Here is a 23375-nt window from a genome sequence, read left to right on the forward strand (position 1 = left end):
TCAGAGTTTAAATTCTCAGTTTAAGAATTCAAACAAATGAAGAATTCTTCACAATACTTTTAAATTCTAGTGCAGTCTGATCAGTATTTGTGAAAACTTTATCCCAAAGCTAGAAATCAGAGAAGAGTCCAAGTTGCTAGTAGACATGTCTGGAGCAGCTCTGGTCAAATAAATTAAAATAATTAGAGAATAAATTTATTTATTCATTCTTTCCTTGTGTGAGATTAGAGGATTTATATCAATCTGATGTCTGTTTAGATACAACAAGATACAATGTGTTCATTAGTGAGCTTTTGAGGTGTTGGTAGGTGTATTTTTTTCACTTTGGACAGAGCCAGGCTAAGCTAGGATAACTATGTCTTTACTCCAACTCTGTACTTAACATACAGAAAGACTGATAGTTCTCAGCTCTTGTGTATGTCCAAAAATGTTGAACTGTTCTTCTAAATGTTCTACAATTCAAGTAGACATTCTTTGCCGAATTAAATTCTTTCTTTGTTTTCTGACACTGGAATAAAGTTATTTATGTCCACAAACACTGATGTGACCACCTCAGACCACAATAATTAGTGTTCCGCTCGAATATGTTACAAAAAAGAAGAAGAAAAAAAAATACAGTGACTAACTTTTGCAGCACATTATACACAACACAAAGACATGGATAAAACACTCACAGCATACTTACACAGTAACAGTGAGCAGAGTAGTTTGCCTGCTGGGACAGACAGTGCACATTGACAGAATAATACAGCAATTATTAACAGCAGTTTTTGACTCCTGCAGTGGCTGAAATGATGTCCATTAGCACATCGAGTTATGTACCATCACATGAACTCTTTGCACAAATTCCTTCAAACCAAACACTGCAACAGCTCAGTTAATTAGGAGCTACTCGGTGACAGAAGCCAGTAGCGCCTGGCTGAATAAAAATCAACAAACAAATGATGGAGGGATACTTCAAATGCTCTTCTCTCATGGTACAAGCATTACGAGTGAAATCACTGGTGCCCCACAACAAAATGTATAAATTCAAAATTTCTGATTCAGCAAAGAATATACATACTGTATATACATTCAAAGTCTTTCTTAACTTTTTTGCAACTTCCATTTTTTTAAGATATAAAGAAAAGAGACAAAATGAACTGTGGAAGAGGAGTAAAAAGTGAGGAAAAAAGACATTATGGCAGATTAAGTCATGCAGGTTCAGTGTCATTGAGGGACTTGTGACAAGATTCAGTGATTTAATATTATACTTCCATAAAGTTGACTTGCAAGAGAAAAGTTCAAATATGAATGGTAGAAATCAGTGCAGCAAAGGCAACTTTTAGCCTTTATATGTATGGGTTAATCTCCAAATACATTGGATCCTACACTTCCCATATTGCAACATGATATCATCTCTTTATTAGACCCTTCATGCAGTTGCCCATCTCTTTCAAACTCCACACTCCTGGTTTTAATGCATGCTTTCTGTTGTAAATTATCAGTCTCCCAGCCCAAACTCAGATTGACATCATCAAGCCTATTGACATCATGATGACATCATCAGGGTTATTTAGACCTGAGCAACTGCAAAGCCACAGAAGATATCTTCAAGTGGAAAATCAGTGAAGTGCCCCTTTAAATAACTGTCCAACTGTACCAAAATTAACCAGATACCAACCTGAAATTCCTCCAGTGTATGTGATATGTAAATTCTAGTTCAAATTACAAGTATTTTGGTGAAGAAATGACTCCCTGATAATATTAAGCCATTACTCATGCAAATTAAATTCTGCAAATTGACACCATTTGTTTCAAATGTATTTTCTCAGTTCCTCTTTCCCTTGGCATGCAAATGCAAAAGGAAGGTCTACAGAGGAAGGTTTTGAATGCAAATAAGGTTTTGCTTTGCCAAACCATAAATGATGAATTACTTGCCCTTACATGACCATATACAGGACATCAGAGAATTTTAGTTTCAGAGATTTTCAGCCTATGTGAATACACTCCTTATTACACGAGATCCTCACATCTTTTAAGTCCCATGTGATTAAATATTAATATTATCCTCAAGACTCTTTTCAGGATGATGACCAGAGTCAGAGAATCCTTTGGACACACTCTCCTCTCTCCTCCTCTGGTCTTTTACCTGTCCATGTCTGAGGCTTCAATGTCAGTAGTTTTCCCAGGCAGAGGATCAGTCATTGATTTATCCTCCATCACTTCCCTGTAGGGCAAGAGGGCCCAGCAGCATGACAGTGCAGAGCATCTGTTCTCTCCACCCTTTAGTTAGACACATCCTCTGGATGTAAGGCTGTGAGGCAGGGCTGCAGGCCTCAGATCAGCCTCTCCTCTGGGGGAACTTTGAGGACACTGCCCATCTCCAGCCTGGCACCAGCCACTTCCTGCGAGCTAGGGCTGTACGTGCCTTCTGACTGACGCTTCTTCCGGGCCGTCATGATGAGGAAAAACACCACTAGGATGCCAAGTAACATACACAGCGTGGTCAGCGGGATGGTCACTGCCAGCCAGGGGACTCGCTCTTTATACTGTTCTTTCTGCAAGAGGACAGGACAGAAAATATTGTGTTTGCATCACAAAAACCCTCTTTTGTTCCACTTTTTAATAAGACAACCTTTATAAAGGCTTTACATATTCTAGAACAAATTGACTCCACTACGGCAGTAGCTAATAGAAGTTGAACCCTTTGCGAACCAAGTTAAACAAAGATGTATTATTTAGAACATATCCTCATAATTAAACGACTACATAGATTGATTGTACTTGCACTCCAGAGTGACCCATAGGAGCAAAATATGCTGCTTTCCAAAACCATTACAAATCACTGTTAAAACAAATGATTTTTTATGGTGTGACAACACTGTGGTTAAGGTCTGGTTAGGTTTAGGCACAAAAACACTTGGTTAGGGTCAGAGAAAGATCATGGTTTGAGTTAAAATGATCACTTGAAATGTGGTTTTTACTTCCTTAAAGTTATACAACCTTCATCGTCATGGCAACGTTAAACAGGTTGGAAACAGGAAGCAAACAGTGGCTAAGTCCACTTTTGCCATCTATCTATCTAGCCATCCACCCAACCTGCCTCCTCCTAATATTGTCACCTTATATTGACATCATCTGAACCGTGTCCCTGGGTCATAATTACTATGGCCGCTAGATGGCGTAAATGTAACTATAAGGCATTTTTGCTGGCTGAATTTTAGACCTATGGGTTCTTATGTCATCATATATATAAAATTCATCAACACTTTCTTTTGATGTCATTTTTCATACTTTTAGCTTTAATCTCTGCTGTCTGAAAACCACTAGGCTACATCGTTCAGTCGTCTCTGCCCTGCTGTTCATGTCTAAACGAACCACAACCCCTCAACTCGCCCATGGTTTCAGTGTGTTGAGCCATGACATTAAACCCTCTACAGTCAAGGTTTATGTCTGTTCATTAAAGACCACAAAACAGAAATACTGAATGAAACAATATTAGATTGTTTTTTTAATGACTGTACTTGTCTGAATAGATAGAATAGAATAAAAATAGAGTAAACAACACAACACAGTTAAGAAGGTCTGGATATTTAGTTATTTAGGTTACTACTGTATGTCAATAGGACTTGACTGAGAATTCTTTAATAACTTTCTTAGTGTTTTCACTTTGACTCTCCATAATTAATTAAGTCTGCAGCTGAACATGTTGAGATGTTAATAAAAGGATTTTCATCCACATGTTCTACAGTCCTTGTCTAAAGAGTCTCCTCATCCAGGAGCCATTTGAATTTGAATTTGTTTATTTGCACAGGCACAAATCAAACAAATGAACACTGAAAATGAATGCACAGTGAACATAAAAAAATCCTAAAAGGGCTAACTGATTACTACTACCAAATAATACAACTATTAAAAATCTGTCATAAAAAACATGGAGATGTGAACTGTGAAGATGAATGACACTGTCACTTACGTTGCTCTCACACAGTCTGCCGCTGAAGCTCGGCACACAAACACACTGGAAGTGGTTGAGTCTGTCCAGACAGGTGGCACCGTTGAGACAAGGGCTGGACTCACATTCGTCTATTTCTGTCTCGCACCTGAAACACATCAGCAGGGCTTTAACACAACGCTGACTGACAGAGCAGCAGCTCTCTCACACACACACACTCTCCTGACCTTTGCACTTGGATGTTATTCAGACACACTTTCTTCTGAGCAGCAGGTGTGTGGTGAGGAATGTGCAGTGTGCAACTCTCACCTGGCACCTATGTATCCCGGCTTGCAGGTGCAGTTGCCTCCAGAGTCGCCTCCTATACAAACCCCTCCATTAAGACACTCTGTGTTGGCATCACACGCCACTGGAGGGAAACGCCACCTGTTGGAATAAACATACGCTCTATTATACGTATATTTGTATGATTCTGTGGTACAACTGTACAGTTAGGTGGACTGGCCCTTTAATTACAATACTCTTAGCAGACAAGTAATGTCAACAAAACTCAGGGACATAATCTTTTAATCACTTTTGAAGTAAAATTGCAGCAGAGGCAGATATATTCTGACTTTTAGTCCCTAGTATGGGTCAAGCTCCAATTTCCTACACTTCCCATAATGCAGCTCAATAATGTCTTTTGTTGCAGTGTGGATTTCACCAGGTGAACTTTTCTTGCATTGTGTGGCAAAAAGCAGATGGGAAAGTTGTAAGCGTAAGAGCTAATCTCAAATTGGTGGGACACTGGAGAGCTTCAACAGCTAAAAGACCCAAAATATGCTGTAGAGAAACCAAAGTCTGTACTCACTGGCAGCGCTTGCCGTTGTATCCAGGAGGACATGAACACGTGTGAGTTTCCATCGTTTCCACACAGGTTCCCCCATTCACACAGCTGAACTCCAGACAGTCATCTACCTCGTCCTGACAGTCTTTCCCCATGTACCCAGGCTTGCAGTCGCACTGGTAGTCTGACAGAAGGTCTTTACATGTGCCATGGACACAGGGGTCTGAAGAACACTCATTTATCTCTGTCTCACACAGCTCCCCCTCCCATCCTGGGGTGCAGCTGCAGTTAAACTCATTAAACTGGTCCTGACACACACCTTCATTGAGGCATGGCTGAGAATCACAAATTGGGGCACCCTGGCATCCTATTATTGGTTCATGCCCACCCAGTCTGGAGAAGTGGCTCATCTGAGGTGCATCTGGTACATTTACAAGTGGCAGATAGACTCCACCCACTCTCACCTCGCCTAAACATCCAGTGAATTTCTCAGCAAGCCAGATTTTGGTATCATTGAGGAAGTTGAGGTTTCCGCCAACGCCATAGCTGCCACCCGCTCTCCCCCCGTCCACTGTGAGGCGCCACCGGGACAATGACTGTGAGGGGTCAACCATGGTCAGCTGGATGCGGTGCCACACCCCGTCTGCAATAATCCTGTCACTTGTAAAAGCCAGCAGCTCTGCACTCGCCCCGCTGTCCAGTTTGACCAGAAGGGTGGAGTTGAGCAAGCCAAAGCAGAATACCTCAGCTCCGCTGGAGGCCCGCAACAAGACCCCATTCTCGTCCCGCGTTCTTATGTCCATAGTGATGTCGGTTACAGGGCTCAGCAGAGAGCCATTGGCAACATACTGGAGAGCGTTGTCTTGAAAAGTGGCTTCAGTTAAACCTGTGGGAAGAGAAGATCATTTGAAACCAAGAACTGTGTATGAGTTACATGGTAAAACAAAGCTTACCATTTTGTCACTGCTATAACATTAATTAATTGTTTTGATAGCAGGCACTGAGCTGCTGGAAGCAAAACACACTTTTGTGAACTTTTGGTCTGGGGCTGATTTTTCCGCATCGAGCTAGCATCCAATGAAGAGAAGTCAGCAGAATATTCATAACACCCACATCAGGATTGACACACTCATGGTAACTACTGTTTTTTCCCATCTTTCTGGAACTGACTGTAAGTAGATAGGGAGCTACTGGCAATCTGAAACAAATTTGTCTAAGTGTGAACATACTGGGCCAGTAAGCTTGGCGGTGTTGCAGGAAGAAACAGCATTGATGGAAACCATGACACAGGAATGAGATAGACGCTACCAATCACCAGGCCTCATGTGTTTACAGTAATCATGTTGAGGTATCACAATTAAAGGGGTACTCCACCTTCCTGGGGAGTACTTCTCAGTGAAAACAGTGTTTTTAAACAATGTTTCTAAATAATATTCACACCTATTTAATCTATTAAGGAGTCCAAAATCTTTTTGCCATGTGGCCCCATGTACAGTGGCTCGATAACTCTAACACAGTCAGGAGTTCAAATCCCAAGAAAGTCAAACATGAAAATCAAAAGATGAGTAAACTCATCATGATCCTGATGCAATTTCAGTAAAATAAAATAAAGAGACATGGTAGGGTGATTGATAGACTATCTCATGCCTTGTATTGTCATTATCAGATTTCCCATGTGCCTCTTTTGCTTCTGCTTTTTCATTTCATCTCTGCTACCTAGAAAAATAATCCACCATAAAATATAGTGTATAATCATTGTTTCTGTGTGTCACTATGTTGGATATTCTGCTTTCTCAGCTCGTCTTACAGCCGGACTGCCGAGGCCATGAAGTTCCTTTCCTCTTTTGTACTAAGGAGTTTTCCCTTTGATGTCAGTGAGGGTCTAAGGTTGGCAGGTTGTCCTTACCATTTAATGTTAAATAGTCCTTCTGACACTTTTCAAGACTGTAAGCCTAATTAAGAAATTAAGAGCTAAATAAATAAACTTGACCTGACCTGACTTGACTTGCCCTGCCTTGATAAAGAGATTGATAATCACTGCTAAAGGATTACTCACACTCATAACCGTCCTGTAGGTCCACACACTGGACTCCATCAAGACAAGGGTTGTCGACACACCACAAACGTGTCTCACACAGTCGGCCCGAGTAGTTAATGGAACAGTCACACTTGAAGTCATTCCAGGTGACCCTACATTGTCCACCGTTGGAACAGGGCTCATCCTGTGTACAGACAAACACACATGGATGGATTAAATGATCACTTGTAAAATCTCTTACCTGATGCAACCGTGGAGGTAAAAGCCACAGAGGGGATTGAGAGCTAATTTACAGATCAAAGGGATTCACAACCAGATCAATGTTAATAGGGTTGAGGCAACACAGTGCAGCCCAGCTATCAGACAGCCCTGCAAGATTCTAACACAATTAACTTCAGATCAGTGTTAGACCGAAACACAGGAAAAACATAGGGTGTTTCATTCAAACTTAATATCAGGGAGGTAGTGATGCCAATCTCTGACATGTTGTTTAAAATGCAGCCTAATTGACTTTTAGCAATGTTATAATGATATACACTGTAGCTCTAGAGATTGGAGTGTCCACTTTCATATTAATCCAAATGACATTTCTCAACACTTCTCAACAAACGGAGGGATTTCCATGAAATTTAGTTCAGACATTCATGGTTCCCAGAGGATGAATCCTCCTGACTTTGTTGATACACTGATGTTTCATCTAGTGCCACCAACAGGTTAGACTTTCCACTTGCCCAACACAGTTCATGACAAGAATGACTAAAAACTGATCAACCTTAGCTGTACTTTGCATTAATGCAAACCTTAGTATCATATGCAGATAAATACAGCTTTGACTGATGAAAGCTGAGCAAATCCTTTTGATTTAGGTAACAATGTGGTCTATCCTCTGGTGACACATCCAAGGACAAACGTTATGTTGTTTGCCCCACAGGAGAAAAAGAATACCAAAGTTGTACACAGTTTTATTAATCCAATAATCTAGATTATTGCTTCACTGCAGCCTCTTGGATGACTGGATGTTTTGTTGTATTCTCGTTTCTTATAACTTAATGGAATGTTGTGGAAGGAAAAAAGTCATATTTAAAGGTGCTACATTGTACTGAACTAAAAAAAATATCAGTCACACCACAAATATTCATGTTTTCTCATACAGTAGACTGTATACCATACTTCTGTTTTACCTTGCATGTGTTGTCACTTTGGCATCCTGGCAGCACATTCTCCTCTGCACTTGTCTGGTACACCTCCACCCCCTCTGCATGATTCACAGTGAACAGATGCTTGTGGTCCAGTCGAATGTCTTGCAGGCATCCCTTGAAGTTTCCACCCCAGGCGTTCATGTTCTTGCCTGCAGGGAGTCCTCCGACATACGCTACATCCCCTGCCTCTACACTCACATTCCCTAAAGCACGCCTATTCCCTGCTTTGGGGAAGACCACATGGCCATAGTGCACCTTTACAGTCACCAAATTATTGTTGCCATCTGTGACAAGCTTGGCCTCTGACAGCAGTGTGGTGTGAGGGCTATAGATAGCAACTGTGCCTTCCTTGAGGTAGACTGTCAGGTAAGGCTTTTCCTCTTGATGGAGCTGCAGGAGTAGACCGTTGTGTTTGAGGGAGCGCATTATAAAGGAGATTGTGAAGTTTTCTCCATGGGTTTCTGAGATGTTGAAGGCAGCGTAGCTGGTGGTGTTCTCATGACCAAAGGTCCAGGACGGAAATTCTGAGAGGGAGGTGAGAAACACAGCATTGTCAGTGTACTTACCCCAACACACCAACACATGCTACACCTGTATCAGCAATGCTTTATTCAATTTTTCTTTAAGGGGGACTATAGTTTTACAGTTAGCTTTCAGTCAGTGCGCAGTACTAGTCAGGAGGAATACTTCTCAGCTAGTTGAACAGTTGCATAATTTCTTAGAGCTTTGTCAAGTTTGAGAAAATCACTCAAGTCACTTGGGTGTCTCAGCCTGGGCTTGAACACAACACGTTCTTAACAAAAACCAGGCATTACAAACTGTAGGAATTTAGTTTGACATGAAATGGAAATTGACTAGACAGAGAGGATCTGACAAAAATATTTCTTTGAGCAATAACAATAGCTTGATATGGCTCTGGGATAACATTCCCAGACAGAGGTGTAAACTCTGTAAAAAAAAAAGTGTCAAACTGATACATACAAGTGAAGTGATTATATTTGCATTCTCAAATTCATATTAACATTTGGCATTTATATGTTTTGTTGTTTCTGAACCATTCTCCATCAAGTGTTTTTAAAAGGAATTATGTTATTTTGCATGGCAACCCCAAACAGCAGAGGTAAATTGGTTTCAAAATGGAGGAGGTAAAGAAGCTCAGACTTTGATACATCCAGCTTTGTCTGGATACAGTGTTCAATGACTGCTCATTAGGAGGGAGTTTAGATTTCATTCACACATTTTATTTTGCCATACGGAACAAATGCTACCAACTGTAGCATTTTTGCTGTAAAAGTAGAGTGTATTCCTGCAAATCTATAAGGTATACCGTAATGATGCTCACCTTTCTCACAGCTTTCTCCATAGTAGGGCCGGTGACACTGACAACTGGCCTTAACCCACATGTCAACACACTGCCCACGTTGCTTGCATGGGTCATCATGACACCAGTCTTTTTTGGTGCATCCCAGTTCCAAGCCCTTGTTCTCCTCTCTGATGAGGTCCTGAGGCAGGAGCAGCTTATGGTCAACTTGAAGGTCTTCCATACAGCCAATGAACCCCTTGCCACTGGACGCATGGGCCAAATATTCCTGTGGTGCCCCTCCTATATACAGATCTTGAAAGGAGCTGGGGTGGAGGAAGTTCAGATGATTCTGGCCCTCATTCTTCACCTGGCACCCTTCCTCACAGCCGGGTCCCTTTACAATCAGAACCAGCCTCTCATCCATGGTCACAGTGACCTGGTGCCATTCCCCATCATTGACTGGGCCAGGGTAAATGACCTGCAGCAGCTTTTCTGACTTCACCCTGGCCTGGAGGGAACCCCCAACTAGCTCCAGGGAGACATAGCGCACCATGGTGCCCCGGTAGTACAGCACCATGTCGGTCAGAGTGCTCTTGAATCGGAGCTGCATGTGTAGACCATGGTCATCAGTCTCTCGCCTTGTCCTGTTTTTGGAAACAGGCAGCAGCATGTGGATGTAGCCCTCAGAGTTGAAGGAAAAGGTGGTGGAGGTGTTGCAGCGTTCTCCGGTCCAGCCGGGCGGACACAGGCAGGTGTAGCTGTGCTTACCATTATCAGTCAGTATGGGAACACAACCTGCCTCATGTTGACATTGGTGCTGTTGGCAGCCGACCAGGCTGACGTCACAGTCATGCCCACCCCATGGCTCCTGGCCAGGTTCTGGCTCGGGACATTGACACCTATAGGAGTTGGCAGCGTCTTCGCACGTGGCACCATTCTTGCAGGGATTGCTGTCGCACTCGTTGATGTCCACCTCACAGTGCACACCTGCATGGAGAGGCACTGATGTTTAATACAACTAATTTCGACAACACTGATCCAAATTCCCCTTGCCTCTTTCAATTGGATCACCATGGAGTAAAATATAATCTATTGATTTAATAACATAAATATAGTTCATCAACAAGCAACAAGGGGACTGTACTTGCTGCCTGGAAAGTCAAACTAAATGACTTAATTTGATACAGAGCTCAGCATGCACACATGCAGATGAACAGGCAGGTTTGGTTGAGGCAATACATGCATGTTCCCATTACTGTCATTTGCAGATGAGGAAATGACTGGAGGAAATAGCAAGTAATAGCAAAATTAGAGGTGAATTAGATTTGCAGTCTTCCTTAACACAATTAAAGAAGTGTTTGTCATACTGATTGTATTAGCAAGACATCGAAATATTGCACTATATGCTTGTCAGATAAATTTGTACCGAACACCAACACCCTGTGCCAGAGTTACAGTCTTTCTGCCTGGTTTCAGTAGTTGGAGCCGCCTCATCAAATCGCATTCAACATTAAGCCCTGGCAGCAGCAGTCAACTTGCATTAGCATAGTCCTTTAAAATACTCTACACCCAAGGAACCCTAAAGCTGTTCTTCTTTTCTGTGCCAACACTCCAACCTCATGCACAAGCACACAACTTTCTTCTTTGTTAATGTAGCATTAAAAAGTGCTGTACCATACTGTACCTGTCAGCCTCCAGGGCCCACAGCAGCACAGCAGCAGCAGCATCAACCTCCTTCCCCCCATGATCCACTGAGTCAACACAAGTGACACAACCAAGTCCCCTCTCTTTCTCTCTCTCTCTCTCTCTCTGTCTCTCTCTCCCTTTAGCTTACAAAGCAGAAGTGCCTCCACTCCTCCACTCTGTACTAGGCAGACAGACAGGACTGATTACAGCCCTGCCCACCTTTTGTTTTTCCTCCCTCCTTCATCCCTCCGTCCGTCCCTCCCTCCCTCACATGCCCTACTCCTCTCCTGTCTGCAGCCCAGCCCTAGCAGAGCAGTAAGCCTCCAGCTGGCTCCTGTCAGTGTTTGACAAGAGGAATGCAGTGCTGCAGTCTCCTCTCTGATCTATGTGCTGGCCTGTGGATGCCCACTAGCGGCAGGTGCTGCTGGAATCAACCTGCAGGAGGTGCTGCAGGACCAGGTCTTCAGGTGGGCCAGGCCTGAGCACAGCTGGACCAAAACATGGAGTGCATATTGATCTTTTATTAATATAGATATCAGCTATCAGTTTCATCTACTTGTACTACTTGTGTTTGATTGTAGGATTATGATCTATGATCAGTTTTTCTCAAATTTCTAAGTTCTAAAATGTATTATAAGGACAAACAATCTGCAACTTTTTTCTCAGAATTCTGAATTGCTAAAGTAACAGATTTTCTGTATTATGATACTTTCTGTATTATGATTGGGAATAAAGTCAGATTTTTGAGAAAACTGTCAGAAATTTGATATGTACGTAACATTTAAGTCTTAAATTATCAGACTTCATCATTTTGACTTTGCTGTTTGATTTCTAAGTTTAATCAAAGTACTGTTTTTCTGACTAAAAATATGTTTTTAGTTTATGTTACTAATGTTAAAACTGATATCATTGGACCTCAGGGGTGGGTGGGAAAGTGGGGGTTTGGAATAATGGTTCATTGACAGTGTGACTGGATTATATGTATTATACTGTATGTTCTTCTCAGAATTTGCTTTAATCTCCCAATGCCGGCAATTGTGACACTTACAGTATCTTTTAATTCTGCCTTTATTCACATAATTCTAAGATTCACATCAGACATCTTTTTTCCATCATCTTCTTTCATAACAGCAATACTGACAGTATTCTCTTACAGTATCCGGTGGTATAAAAGTTGCTTCAGAGGGGTTTTCACCCAACACTGATACAGTTCTGAGAGAAACAGTGAATGCATCTGCAATATTGGAAATGATACAGTGACACTGATGTTTTGTCACATGATCTGTAATTAACCAAAGTGGACGCTACAGTAAGCTTCTAAAGCATACACCTGTTGCTCATAATGTGATGAGTGAACCTGTAGAAGACACGTTGTGAAATGCATCATTCACTCATAGATTTGTAAATGATGTATGACTGAATAACCCTAACCTTAAATCCAACCCTAACCCTGGACGTCTTTAATCCAAAATGTCCTTCATCAACCTTCAAGAACTCAGGTCGATCAAACTCTAGCTTCTTAACTTATATAAGCATGGCCAGAGGGCACAGGAGGGGTTCATCTTTATGGTTTAACATCTCATGCACGTGTGAAGTCAACCTCTTGCACACGTGCCATACAAACTTAATAGGATTATACTTTTGCTCCATATGAAGTTTTCCTCTATCTTTGCTTGCTGTTGCACAAGAACAGTATGTTTACACTGTAGCATACCAGAGGAATAAAATGCACATCATTTGGAATAAGGTTCTCGTTTTGCTTTCTTGTGTCATCCTTGTTTTTTCATCAGGCTTTAATTGGGCTCCTAATCAGCTTTACTGTAATCTCCCCTCCCCCTGAAATATTTCTTAGGAGACCCCCGTTTAATGCCCAAGATGGCCAGCTGACATATGGCACCTTTTATTGGCTTTGTTGTTTTCTGCTATGCTCCTCCATACCATATGCCCCCTCATCCCCTCCTATCCTCTGCTCTGTTGTGGCCCCTACATTGCATGGCCATAATACTGTTAGCAAATTAGCTTCTCCTTTTGTTGATGAGAGCTTTTGGCTGGATTCCTTACTTCTAAGTCAAGATTTTGTATTTCAAGGTCAGCTTTTGGTGCGGTTCCTCCTGTTTTGAACAATGCGGTGACAAATCTCCTCTAATGAGGAATTAATACCATGGCTGGCCATGAGGTATGATCAACTGGAGGAAGATTAACTCTTTATTGTTTGGTCAAGAGGATTCTGAGACCTGGTGTGAAGGCTATCTGTCTGCTCTGGGGACATTTAGTTCGGTTCAGATCTGTATTTTTCCACAAATTAAAGTTCTTTCTGCAGCAAAGCAAACACAAAACCAGTAAAAACTAACAACGATAGCGGTGGGCAAATACAATAATTATACATTTTTTTCTCTGTGTATGTAGGAAGACATACTTTAGAGAAGTCTCATTTCATCTCATCTGAAAACATACTACAATAGAACATGTACTTAATTGTGCATGTGATTTAAAAAATCTACAACAAAATGAGAATAAAGTGCTTGTCTGTGTTTCTATTATTCCAGTATTTGAATTAAGTGTGTTTACTGCACATGGAATAATAAACCTTTGAACATGTTGCACCTCATTTTTGAAAACTTACCAAGTTAATTAGCATCATATTACTGACATTTCAGGTGTGCTCTTTTTCAGTCCTTTACCTCCAAATAAGTGCTTTAGATCATCTGGTTGAACTGTTGGTGTGTTTACAACCTGTCTGATTGTTGTTTTTTTTGGGGGGGGGGTTTAAAGTTGGTTTTTTTGCCTTGTTCTACTTCCTTGTAATGATGTCACTGTGTTCTCAAATCTCAGTAAATAATTTGGTGAGTACAGAAATGATGAACAGGTCAAGACTGATTCTGTGAAGAATCTGTAAAGTAACACCATCAACCTTCTGCCAATGTTAACAACAGCCTCTGCAGAAAATGTGTTTTTTGCCAATACTCAGAGGTTGACCTTCAGGTGTTTTACCACCCAGAAAAGTGCAGGTGATGTTTTTCTGAAATCACCAACCATGTCTTTAGTTGTAGAAAAGCAAGGAAGGTCAGCGTCATCATCCTGTACAAGCTCACTGACCACAAACCCATGCGACAGCAAATGTAAGGAAGCGCCTGCCTTGTAGGCCCACTGACATTTAGGGATCTACTTTTGTGAACCCAGCAGGTTGGTTACTTGTGCTGGTGGATTGACATCAGTTATTCACAATCATGGGCTCATTCAAAGCTGTGTGTGTCCAGTAACATTAAATCATATTCATGCAGATGTACAGTGTGGACATTATAACCTCACACTATCACTGTTTAGTCTTCTGATCATCCTCATTCCAATCCCATGTGTCGCCCAAACTCCCTCCATCACCCCACAGCAGTACCATGCATGGTATTTCAGGGTTCATTCAACTAAGATTCATGTTCACATATGATTAAGGGGGATGAGCTCTCTCAGCAGAATCCTGGCTGCTCTGATTCTTTGAGAGCTCCCTTTCTACCAAATCTTACTGTTTAACCGTAAATGGTCAGTTCCTTGACACAAATATCTCTGACTGAAAGGGGATTTGTTTGATGTTTGTCCTCACCAAATAAAGTGACCAAAATATTATGGAACACAAGTGCACTGAGCTTTCGACCTGCTTTGAGCAGACGGGTGGTGAACCACGTGAGACGCACTCATTCTTGGTACCAAGATTGCAGTAGCCTATAGCGCTGGATTTGGATCGCCACACCCCCTAATGGGCTTCTCCTCCCACTAGAGCACATATCACCTACATATCAAACTGGAGCAGTCAATGAAATAATCTCAGTGCACTCCAGGAAACTGCCAGTTCAGAGTTGCACTCCTTGCCGTGTGCCAACACCAAAATACAGGAACAAGACACAACCCTGGAGGAAGAGCAGCTCATCAAAAGCGTTTTGTTAGGAGATAAGAGAAAAGGAGGAGATAAGTAGTTTTTCCTACCTGTGAAGCCATCTGGACACAAACACTGATAAGAGTTGACCAGATCCTGGCAGCTTCCTCCATGCTGACATGGAGCAGACTCACATTCATCCACATTGACTGAGCAGTTCTCTCCTGCAAGAGCAACATATTAATGATGTTCTCATCTACTGTATGTTATCATTACTTCATCACTTGACTTACTGTTGATGAGGTATAAGGTTTTTGCTGTGAACTGGCTTACCAGTGAACCCTGGCAGACAGCGGCAGATGAAACCAGCTGCCTCTTCATAGCTGAAATTAGCTGTGCTGAGTTCAGGTAACGCCCCGTAGTTCATATCTGAGCGCTGGAAACACTCGCCACCATTCTCACAGGGAAGCTGCTCACACTCATCTATATCCACCTGGCAGTTTTCCCCCTCATAACCTACACAAACACACACACACACACACACACATATATGCACACAAAGATGTTTAGATATGAATAAAGAAAACACATGTTATGTAGAAGTTAGCGTAATCATTTATTGGTTGCTTTAATCATTCTGTTTGTTTTACCATTGTTAGTTAGCGAGAGCTGAACTGTTAGCTGCAGCTGCTGTAATATACCAGTTATAATAATATTTAAAGATATAAATATTTACATGACAAGGTTCCAAGACCGTATACTTTATTTTTGACAAGTAACATCATATGTTGATTGATGATCCAAGAAACAGATAAGTAACACAGTACTATAGGATTAGTACATGCATTGTTGAATCTGAAAAATCCTAAAAATATCAACGGCAGTTTGTTAAGATAATGATGATTACTTTTAAGTAGCTAATTAAAATTTACCTGAACGTGCTTGTTCTTTTATATATTTGTTTATTTTTAAAATATTGTTAATTATCATCTTTTTCTTGATTGTAATGTATTTGTCGATTGAGTCTGATTTTAATTGCTGGGCCAGAAGTAACGCTGTTGCTTAGTAATTTCTTTTTTTTCTGTTTCTTTTGTTGTCTTACATGTGTACTATGTCCACATACCTCCTCCAACTGTCAATGTAGAATAAAGAAAAGCATTAATAAGCTAAAAAAAATTTTAAAAAATCCGAATTGTGAATATTAAGTAGTTTGTAGTTTTAGAATAATTAATAGTTTCAGGATATAATACATATGGCAGGTATGTATAAAGTCAGTCCTATTTAAATCTGAACCTTTAACTCTGTAAACTCATCTGGGAAATGTAGCATAAGGTACACAACAGCATACACATATACACACACACACTCACAAAAACAATCATCACAGCAAAAATCACAGCAAGACTGCACACATCTGCATTTTTCTCCATCACAATGTGCTCGTGCATTACTTTGCATAATTCATCACAGCCCTGAAGAATTAAAATTGTGCTGCAATGCTGTTTTTATAACTGTAGCACAAATAGTGAATACTGCAGCCCTTCTCTTTAGCCCTTTCTTGCCCTCGAAACTCAAGGGGCATATTATTTAACTCTTTTGTTCAGATTGACCTATGTGTGGGGAACCTCCAGCATCAAGAAGACCTTAATGTGTTGAGATCTTGCTACCATTTTCCCTTACATATCTGAATATACATTTCATTTCCTGGTTCCAGTTTAGTGACCAAGCAGAGATCCTGATCCATGGTGACTGTTACAATAATCAAAGAATTGTTCAGACCGTGACGACTATGTGATGCAGAGTGTAATGTGTATATAATATATTCTGATAACCTGTACTGAACAGTGGGTGTATGTGTTACTGCTGCAATGTTTGAGAGTTATTTTACATTACCTGCCCAGCAGAGGCACCTGTACTGGTTGATCCCCTCCGAGCATGTGGCTCCATGCTGGCAGGGATCAGAAGCACATTCAGGAATATCCTCTTCACAGTGGTCACCTACAAAGCCCGTCCCCTCACAGTCACACTCATAGCTAGGAAAGAACAGAGACACATATAAGCCTGTTTTATATGATTGTTAACAAGTTAAGAGATGATAAATATATCTAGATTCACTGTTTGGAATGGCATAAAAGGAGATTCTAAACAGCTTAATTTTCTTGTTGAGGAAGGAAAGAAAGAAAAATCATGAGTCAACAAAGATTTAAAGCGAGACTCTAACTTTTGCTGAACAGTGGCCACTGTGGCCACAAGTGGCAATTACAGATGATGGTACATTTAAAGCTGGAGTGCAGGACTTTTATATATAAATGAATGTCAGTTACATTCAAACCTTCAGCAAAAGGGGTTCACACAATGCTGATTTAGCCTGTCACCACCAGGTAAATCTCTCTGTATTTCGCAGTATGACAGAGTTTTTAAAGCTTGTGTCTGTGGCGACTTTCCCATGCTGGCGCGCTGGTAGTTATGCATTTTATATCAACCAGTAATGATTGGTTTGCAAGCGTCAACCGAGGAGAACTGTCTTCAGTACGACCCAACCGTGTCGCGTCACCAGGGCGGAGGGTGGAGACAAAAGTTCCGCACTGCAGGTTTAATTTCTCCTCATTTCCCAAGATTCTCTTGAGCCAGTTGCTTTAAAGACATCATTATCAGGCACCCAGGCTGAGCGCGAGTGGAGGAAACAGTGAGCACATTAGCACAAGCACAGAAGAGTCAGCAAGCTGACACAGTAATGCAGTTATACAGAAATATACATTTGCAGAAATTTTGCACATTAGCTAGCATTAGCCACCATAAGCTACTGGTCACACCAGACTAATTAAGGCTGCAGTGGCAAAACTTCTAGGTGTATTAAACTGAGTAGCAGTGCATTTTATTAATAAGGAATTTAACTTTTAATTTTCCTGAAAGGACAAATGTGTTATTTCTTCTTTAAAACACTGCATAGTCTCACTAAAGTCTCTAAGGATTATATATAATACATAAATATATACTGTATTTATTAAACATGTATAAATAGACAAATACATTGCTCCTTGCAAAGTTGGTGATCAATAAGATTAAAAGTTATTTCAGTAGATTCATACAGTTAAGACATACTGCACTTGTCATTGAGTTAGTCTTTTAAAGAGGCACTCAAAAAGATCACTTGGCTATGCGAATAGCTGTATCGTTTTGCTCTGGGAGATCAGCTGATCATGGGTATGGTCTATCGACTTCACTTCCTGTCAGAACATATGTGCTGAATTTATACTGTTTTCTGGACCATTTTACATGAGTTGTCTCGTCCCTAAGGATATTTACAATATAACATCCTGACTCCCTGCTCTTCCCACTAGTGCTACTACCAGGTATTCACAGCACCTCCAGACATCCAGTGACTCATCACAATGATTAACAGTAAGTGGATTAATTCTTATCCCTTGTCAACTTTAATGTCTGCTATGCAGCACCAGACTGACACAACAGACTGTTGGATGACACATCGTCTCAACTGGCTCAACATGAGAGGGAGATGTAAACACAGAGTTATAGAAGTTATTAGCAATTAGCACTAATTCTATTATATTAGTTACATATAATATCGAGATAATCTCTTACAACCACCAATCTAGCTCAGTTTATGGGCCTAACCTGTATTATAATTGGGTATTTGACATAATTTATATCTCACCAATAACATTAATCTAGTATGACGTCAGAGAAATTTACTCAAATTGTAAGATACTGAGTATTTTCACAGAATGTTTCCCTAAAACAGGGCAGAGTGTACTGTACAGATTAAGCTAGATTTTAATCATGAATTAGTTGCCACCAAATTGGGCAGAATTGGCTGTAGGATTATCGGTTGGATTTCTGGCAGGTCAGAAATTTTGCTTTGTTGTCTGCAGTTTCAGCAGTTTCATGGTCTGATTTCCCACAACTGCTGTCAAAAGATCAGTTTTAAACTATAGTGAGGTTGTTGTAATATTTTTTGGAGTATATTTTACATTTACATGTATAAGGTAATACTGCCTTCCTCTCTTTTTGTCAACATTGTTGACGATGTGGTCAACTTGTTTGAATAAACTTTATTGGATTTTTATCTGGACAAAATTGGTTGCACTACGTACGAGCATAAAAGTCGCAGGTTCTGGCTGTGTAGAAAGGGCAATTAAAACATGTAGTGTGTGTTAACACAACATATAAATATCAATAAAAACACATATTTTCTGCCCACCTTAATGCAGAGTTTCCACAAGGAAACCATATGATTCGGCAAAATATTCTAAATATTAATTATGTAACTTTAGCAACTATTTTTGCAGTAATTACCTTAACCTTGGCACAGTCTGTGCTGCATTATAACTGTGGGTCAAAGTGGGTCAATTGTACACAAGGTAACCATCACTACCTCTCAACATTCAGCAGGACAAGAGATCTGTGTGAATAGACTGCCTGACTATATTTCTGTATTTAGTAGGAAATTACAATGAAACTAAGACCAAATAGTTAAGTTTCAGTTTCTGCTTCAGTTTGTTTTGTGCACAACACAATTATCAATATGCAAATTTTTTTCCATTGCAACACTGTGAGAGAGGTGGGTGAAACATATGTTCATCATGTCATTGTTGTATGTTATCACACAGTGACGACTGATTTATCTCCATCATAAATTCAGTTGCATAACTGAGATGTTGTTAAAAGATCTTGAAACAGCTAGTACTGTATGTGAATCTGAGCTAACAATTGTTGTTTAGTCTCAGCCTATGACCACTGTTTTATCGTCTATGTTTCATTCCTTTTGACATAAACCCGTACTTTTTTTTAACCAATTGCTACTGTAGTTTGGATTCAGGCAATTTTGCTGCTGTTCAAACATATGTCTTCCAGTAGACACACCTTATGTATCGGTGTTTTTAAAAACTCAAATCATTCAAACTACACAAGTGTGGGTATGTGCAGACAGTATAAACATGCATTTGTGTGTGTGTGTGTGTGTGTGTGTGTGTGTGTAGTCCTACCTGTTGACCCCGTCTATACACTTGCCCTCGTTCAGACATGGCATGCTGGCACATTCATCAATGTTGACCTCACAGTCCTGGCCCTGGAAACCGGCCATGCACTCACACGTGTACATGGCGATGTGGTCTCGGCAGGTGGCGCCGTTTTGGCAGGGCTGCACCTCGCACTCATCTATCTCTATCTCGCAGTTAATCCCTGCAGGGTACAGTGCAGGAATGGCAGTGGGCCAAGGCATGAGATTGGCAACACACCTAATTATCTCAGCACACATACAGATACAACACAATGACACTGGTACTGCCAAGAGCTCAGCTGCAGATGGACAAGAGCAACACAGACTAATGCCACTTAAACACAGCCATGCAGCCTCTTTTCATATATTTAATAGGTATAAAAGCTCAACCTGTCTTACTCTCTGTACAAAGGTAAAAATAAAGCACTATGCTATCTGCACTGGAAGTAATAATCTATACCCCCAAAGGTGTAGATTTGCATTCAAAGATACTCCTAAAATGATCAAATTTAAAGGGTTAGGGTTCATTGAATGCTGTCACAGAACACTGGATAACAGCATGATCAGCAGCATTACCGTATTAAACCTTACTGCAATCCAATAAAAAGAACATCAAGTGTAGGTCAAGTTTGGTTTAGGCAGGGCCAGATTTACCCTCTTAAGGGCGATGACGGAAAACTGAGTCATGGGCCCCAATATGTTATTTATTGTTTCTAATTTTGGAATCTCTTCTTGTGTATTATTGGACAATTTTACTTCTTCATGTCTTGACTGACTTACTGTAGACAGTGTCTTACCTTTGAAACCTGGCGCACAGTCACACCTGTAGTGATCCACCTCATCCAGACATGTACCATTGTTTTGACAGGGTCGGGAGGCGCACTCATTGATGTCCAAGTCACAGTGGTAGCCTTGAAATCCGGGCACACAGAAGCACTGGTAGGCATCGACCCCATCTTTACAGATGGCTCCATTCTGACACGGCTCAGATTGGCATTCATCTATGTTCTCCTCACAGTTTGTCCCCTGGTACCCAGCAGCACACTGGCACCAGTGCCCAGTGTCAGGGATGTCCATACAGGTGCCACCATTCTGGCATGTTTCCTCTGAGCAAGTGGTCATGTTATCCTGGCAGTCTTCCCCTCCTAATCCAAAGGGACAGTGGCATGAATAGCCATTGACTCCGTTGACACAGTAGGACCGGACACCTATGCAGGGGTTGCTCTGACATTCATCTACATCCTGGGTGCAATTGAGGCCTGTGAAGCCATCTGGGCAGTGGCAAGTGAACTCATCAGTCCCAAGTTTGCTGGTACAGTTTGTGCAAGGTGCCATGATGCAGGCATCATACAGCTCATCACAGTTTTTGCCCATGTACCGCACTGGTCCTTTAGGGCACACGCACACATAGTCATCCAGGTGGTCGATACAGGTGGCACCGTTGTTGCAGGGAGACGAGAGACACTTGTCTCCTGCCACTGTGCACAGTAGGCCTGAAAAAAGAAGGAAACAAATTGCTATTAAAGATGCGATAGACAATACTGTATTTTCCTACATCAGTCTGTCTTTTTTACAAACCTAAATTCCAAACTGGGATGGACAGAGGTAGTACCACATTGCCAAAAATTTTGAGATGGCATATTCACCTTGTTTGTCTATATCAAATGTTTGTGTAAAATGCATATACACATGTTTGAACAAAACCCAAGAGAAGAGGGAAATACAAAATAGTCTCATAAATATTCTATCATGCCTCTCTTTCCTCTGGTAATAAATGCTAATGTTGCTCTGTGTCTGCTGGAGGTGTTAAAAACACAACTGTTTGCTAACATGTTAGCCATATCAACTTGATTATATGTCAGTGTGGTGTTTACAGCTTGTTGCACAGCCCCTAAGTGGCCATTCACTAGCAAGGACACACCATCAACAAGAGGTGTTTAAATGATTTATTAATGAAAATGATTGGTGTGCGAGGCATGAAACTTGCTTGTAGTTCTTCCGCTTGCTGTTTACGTTGTGGGGAAGCTTCGGTCAGGAATCCGCCGTAGCACCCAAGCACCACAGATCCCCAAAACTTCCAGTTACTTAAGATTGAGCAGATTTGAGATCTTTGAGATCTGAATGGATGTAGCAGTGATACGCCTGGGAGGACCAAGTTGTATTAAGTGTTTTGGGACTCAAGCAAAATTAACAAAAGTGGGTGGCGATGAGGAAGGAGAAATGATAAGGAAATCATCCAAGAGATGGACAGGGAATGGAAATTTATGGTTGTTTGACAGGATCCAGAAGGGGGTTTCCAACAGGGTGCTGAAGAGTTTAGGGCTGCTTTTGCAACCAAAAGTGAGCCTAACGGCAAAGTAATATGCAGAAGAACAATCGCCAGAAGTCAGTGTGCATTGGGGGATCTTAGAACGCACTGATGATGTCTGCTTTTGAGAGCCACATCCCTTTCCCGACAAGTTTGATGAGGGAAATGGCATGGTTGATGGTGGTGCAGTGAAGGGAGAAGTCTTTGCTTGGAATCAAGCTGTTAATGCTGGGGATGGGACTGCCATGAAGTGCTGAGAGATTGATGATAATGCGTTTCTTTCCGAGTATTTCCTGGTTTTGATACCGAGGGGGCTGATACAAAAGTTAGGGAATGGAGGATGAGCAAATGGGCCAATCATGAAGCCTTCTTTGACTTCCTTGGTGAGCAGGTGGTCGACAGACTCTGGCTTATTTATGGCTGACTGAAGATTTTTGCATTCAAGAGAGATGGATGGTTGTACAGAAATTCCAGTGTGGACAAAGTCCATACTTAAGGTGATGTAAATGGATGGATGATACCCGTAGAATGAAGGAGTATCTCACTTTTCTGAGAGTGATCGAGGCGATGTTGCTCGGTTCTGGTGCAGAATAGGAGAGTGAAAGAGGAGGAGAGGGTTAGGTGGGTATTTATAGGAATGCTGGATGTGGCGCAGTTGAGGTGTGGTCCTGCTCCTGAAACTCTGCTAGATACCTTCCCTTTTTTCTTAGGGAATACTGTGGATTTAGCTACATTTCTAGTTTGTTTGAAATAAGGAAAAGCTGTGAAGTTAGCACGAGCAAACATGGCTGAACAGGCAAAGACAAGAGTGCCATCAACAAAAATCACACATCATCAGTAGAAATTCAAAGGAAAATACATCACAGTACCACCAACAATGTTTGATTGACAAGGGCTATTAAAACACCAAAGTAGTATGAGTGCCACCAAAAATATGGACGAACTCATAGATTACCCCTTTACATTCTCTTAATCCAATATATCCCCAAGAATAAAGATCCCTGAGGCTGACTTAAAGGTACACAACTTCACAACTGTGAATGAGCAGTTTGTATATTGTAAGACGTAACTGTTAACCAGTCCGTTAGCAAAGTATCCTTCCCTTGTAAGCTTTAGCTGCATTACCCTGAGCTTATACAGTTACCTATAACTGACCTTTAGAGGTGCTTAGAAACCAATCTGGTTATGAAGAG

The 23375-nt window shown here is 41.2% G+C and overlaps 1 protein-coding gene across 1 annotated transcript in view; it reads right to left on the reverse strand.

The window, feature by feature from the left end:
* The window catches only part of LOC122989725 (protein crumbs homolog 1-like), a 28137-nt gene continuing 4762 nt past the window's right edge, over positions 1–23375 (reverse strand). Inside the window, exons 2-13 of the mRNA XM_044362778.1 lie at positions 20672–21367; positions 19861–20056; positions 16748–16887; positions 15188–15370; positions 14965–15078; positions 9343–10290; positions 7983–8524; positions 6820–6985; positions 4788–5649; positions 4247–4363; positions 3959–4085; positions 1–2540 (exon numbers count right to left, since the gene is read on the reverse strand). Of these exons, the coding sequence (XP_044218713.1) occupies positions 2319–2540; positions 3959–4085; positions 4247–4363; positions 4788–5649; positions 6820–6985; positions 7983–8524; positions 9343–10290; positions 14965–15078; positions 15188–15370; positions 16748–16887; positions 19861–20056; positions 20672–21367 (4313 nt within the window). The 3' untranslated portion in view covers positions 1–2318. The remainder of the gene's footprint in view (positions 2541–3958; positions 4086–4246; positions 4364–4787; positions 5650–6819; positions 6986–7982; positions 8525–9342; positions 10291–14964; positions 15079–15187; positions 15371–16747; positions 16888–19860; positions 20057–20671; positions 21368–23375) is intronic.

This window comes from Thunnus albacares, chromosome 2 (genome assembly GCF_914725855.1).
Source record: "Thunnus albacares chromosome 2, fThuAlb1.1, whole genome shotgun sequence".
Classification (NCBI taxonomy): Eukaryota; Metazoa; Chordata; class Actinopteri; order Scombriformes; family Scombridae; genus Thunnus; species Thunnus albacares.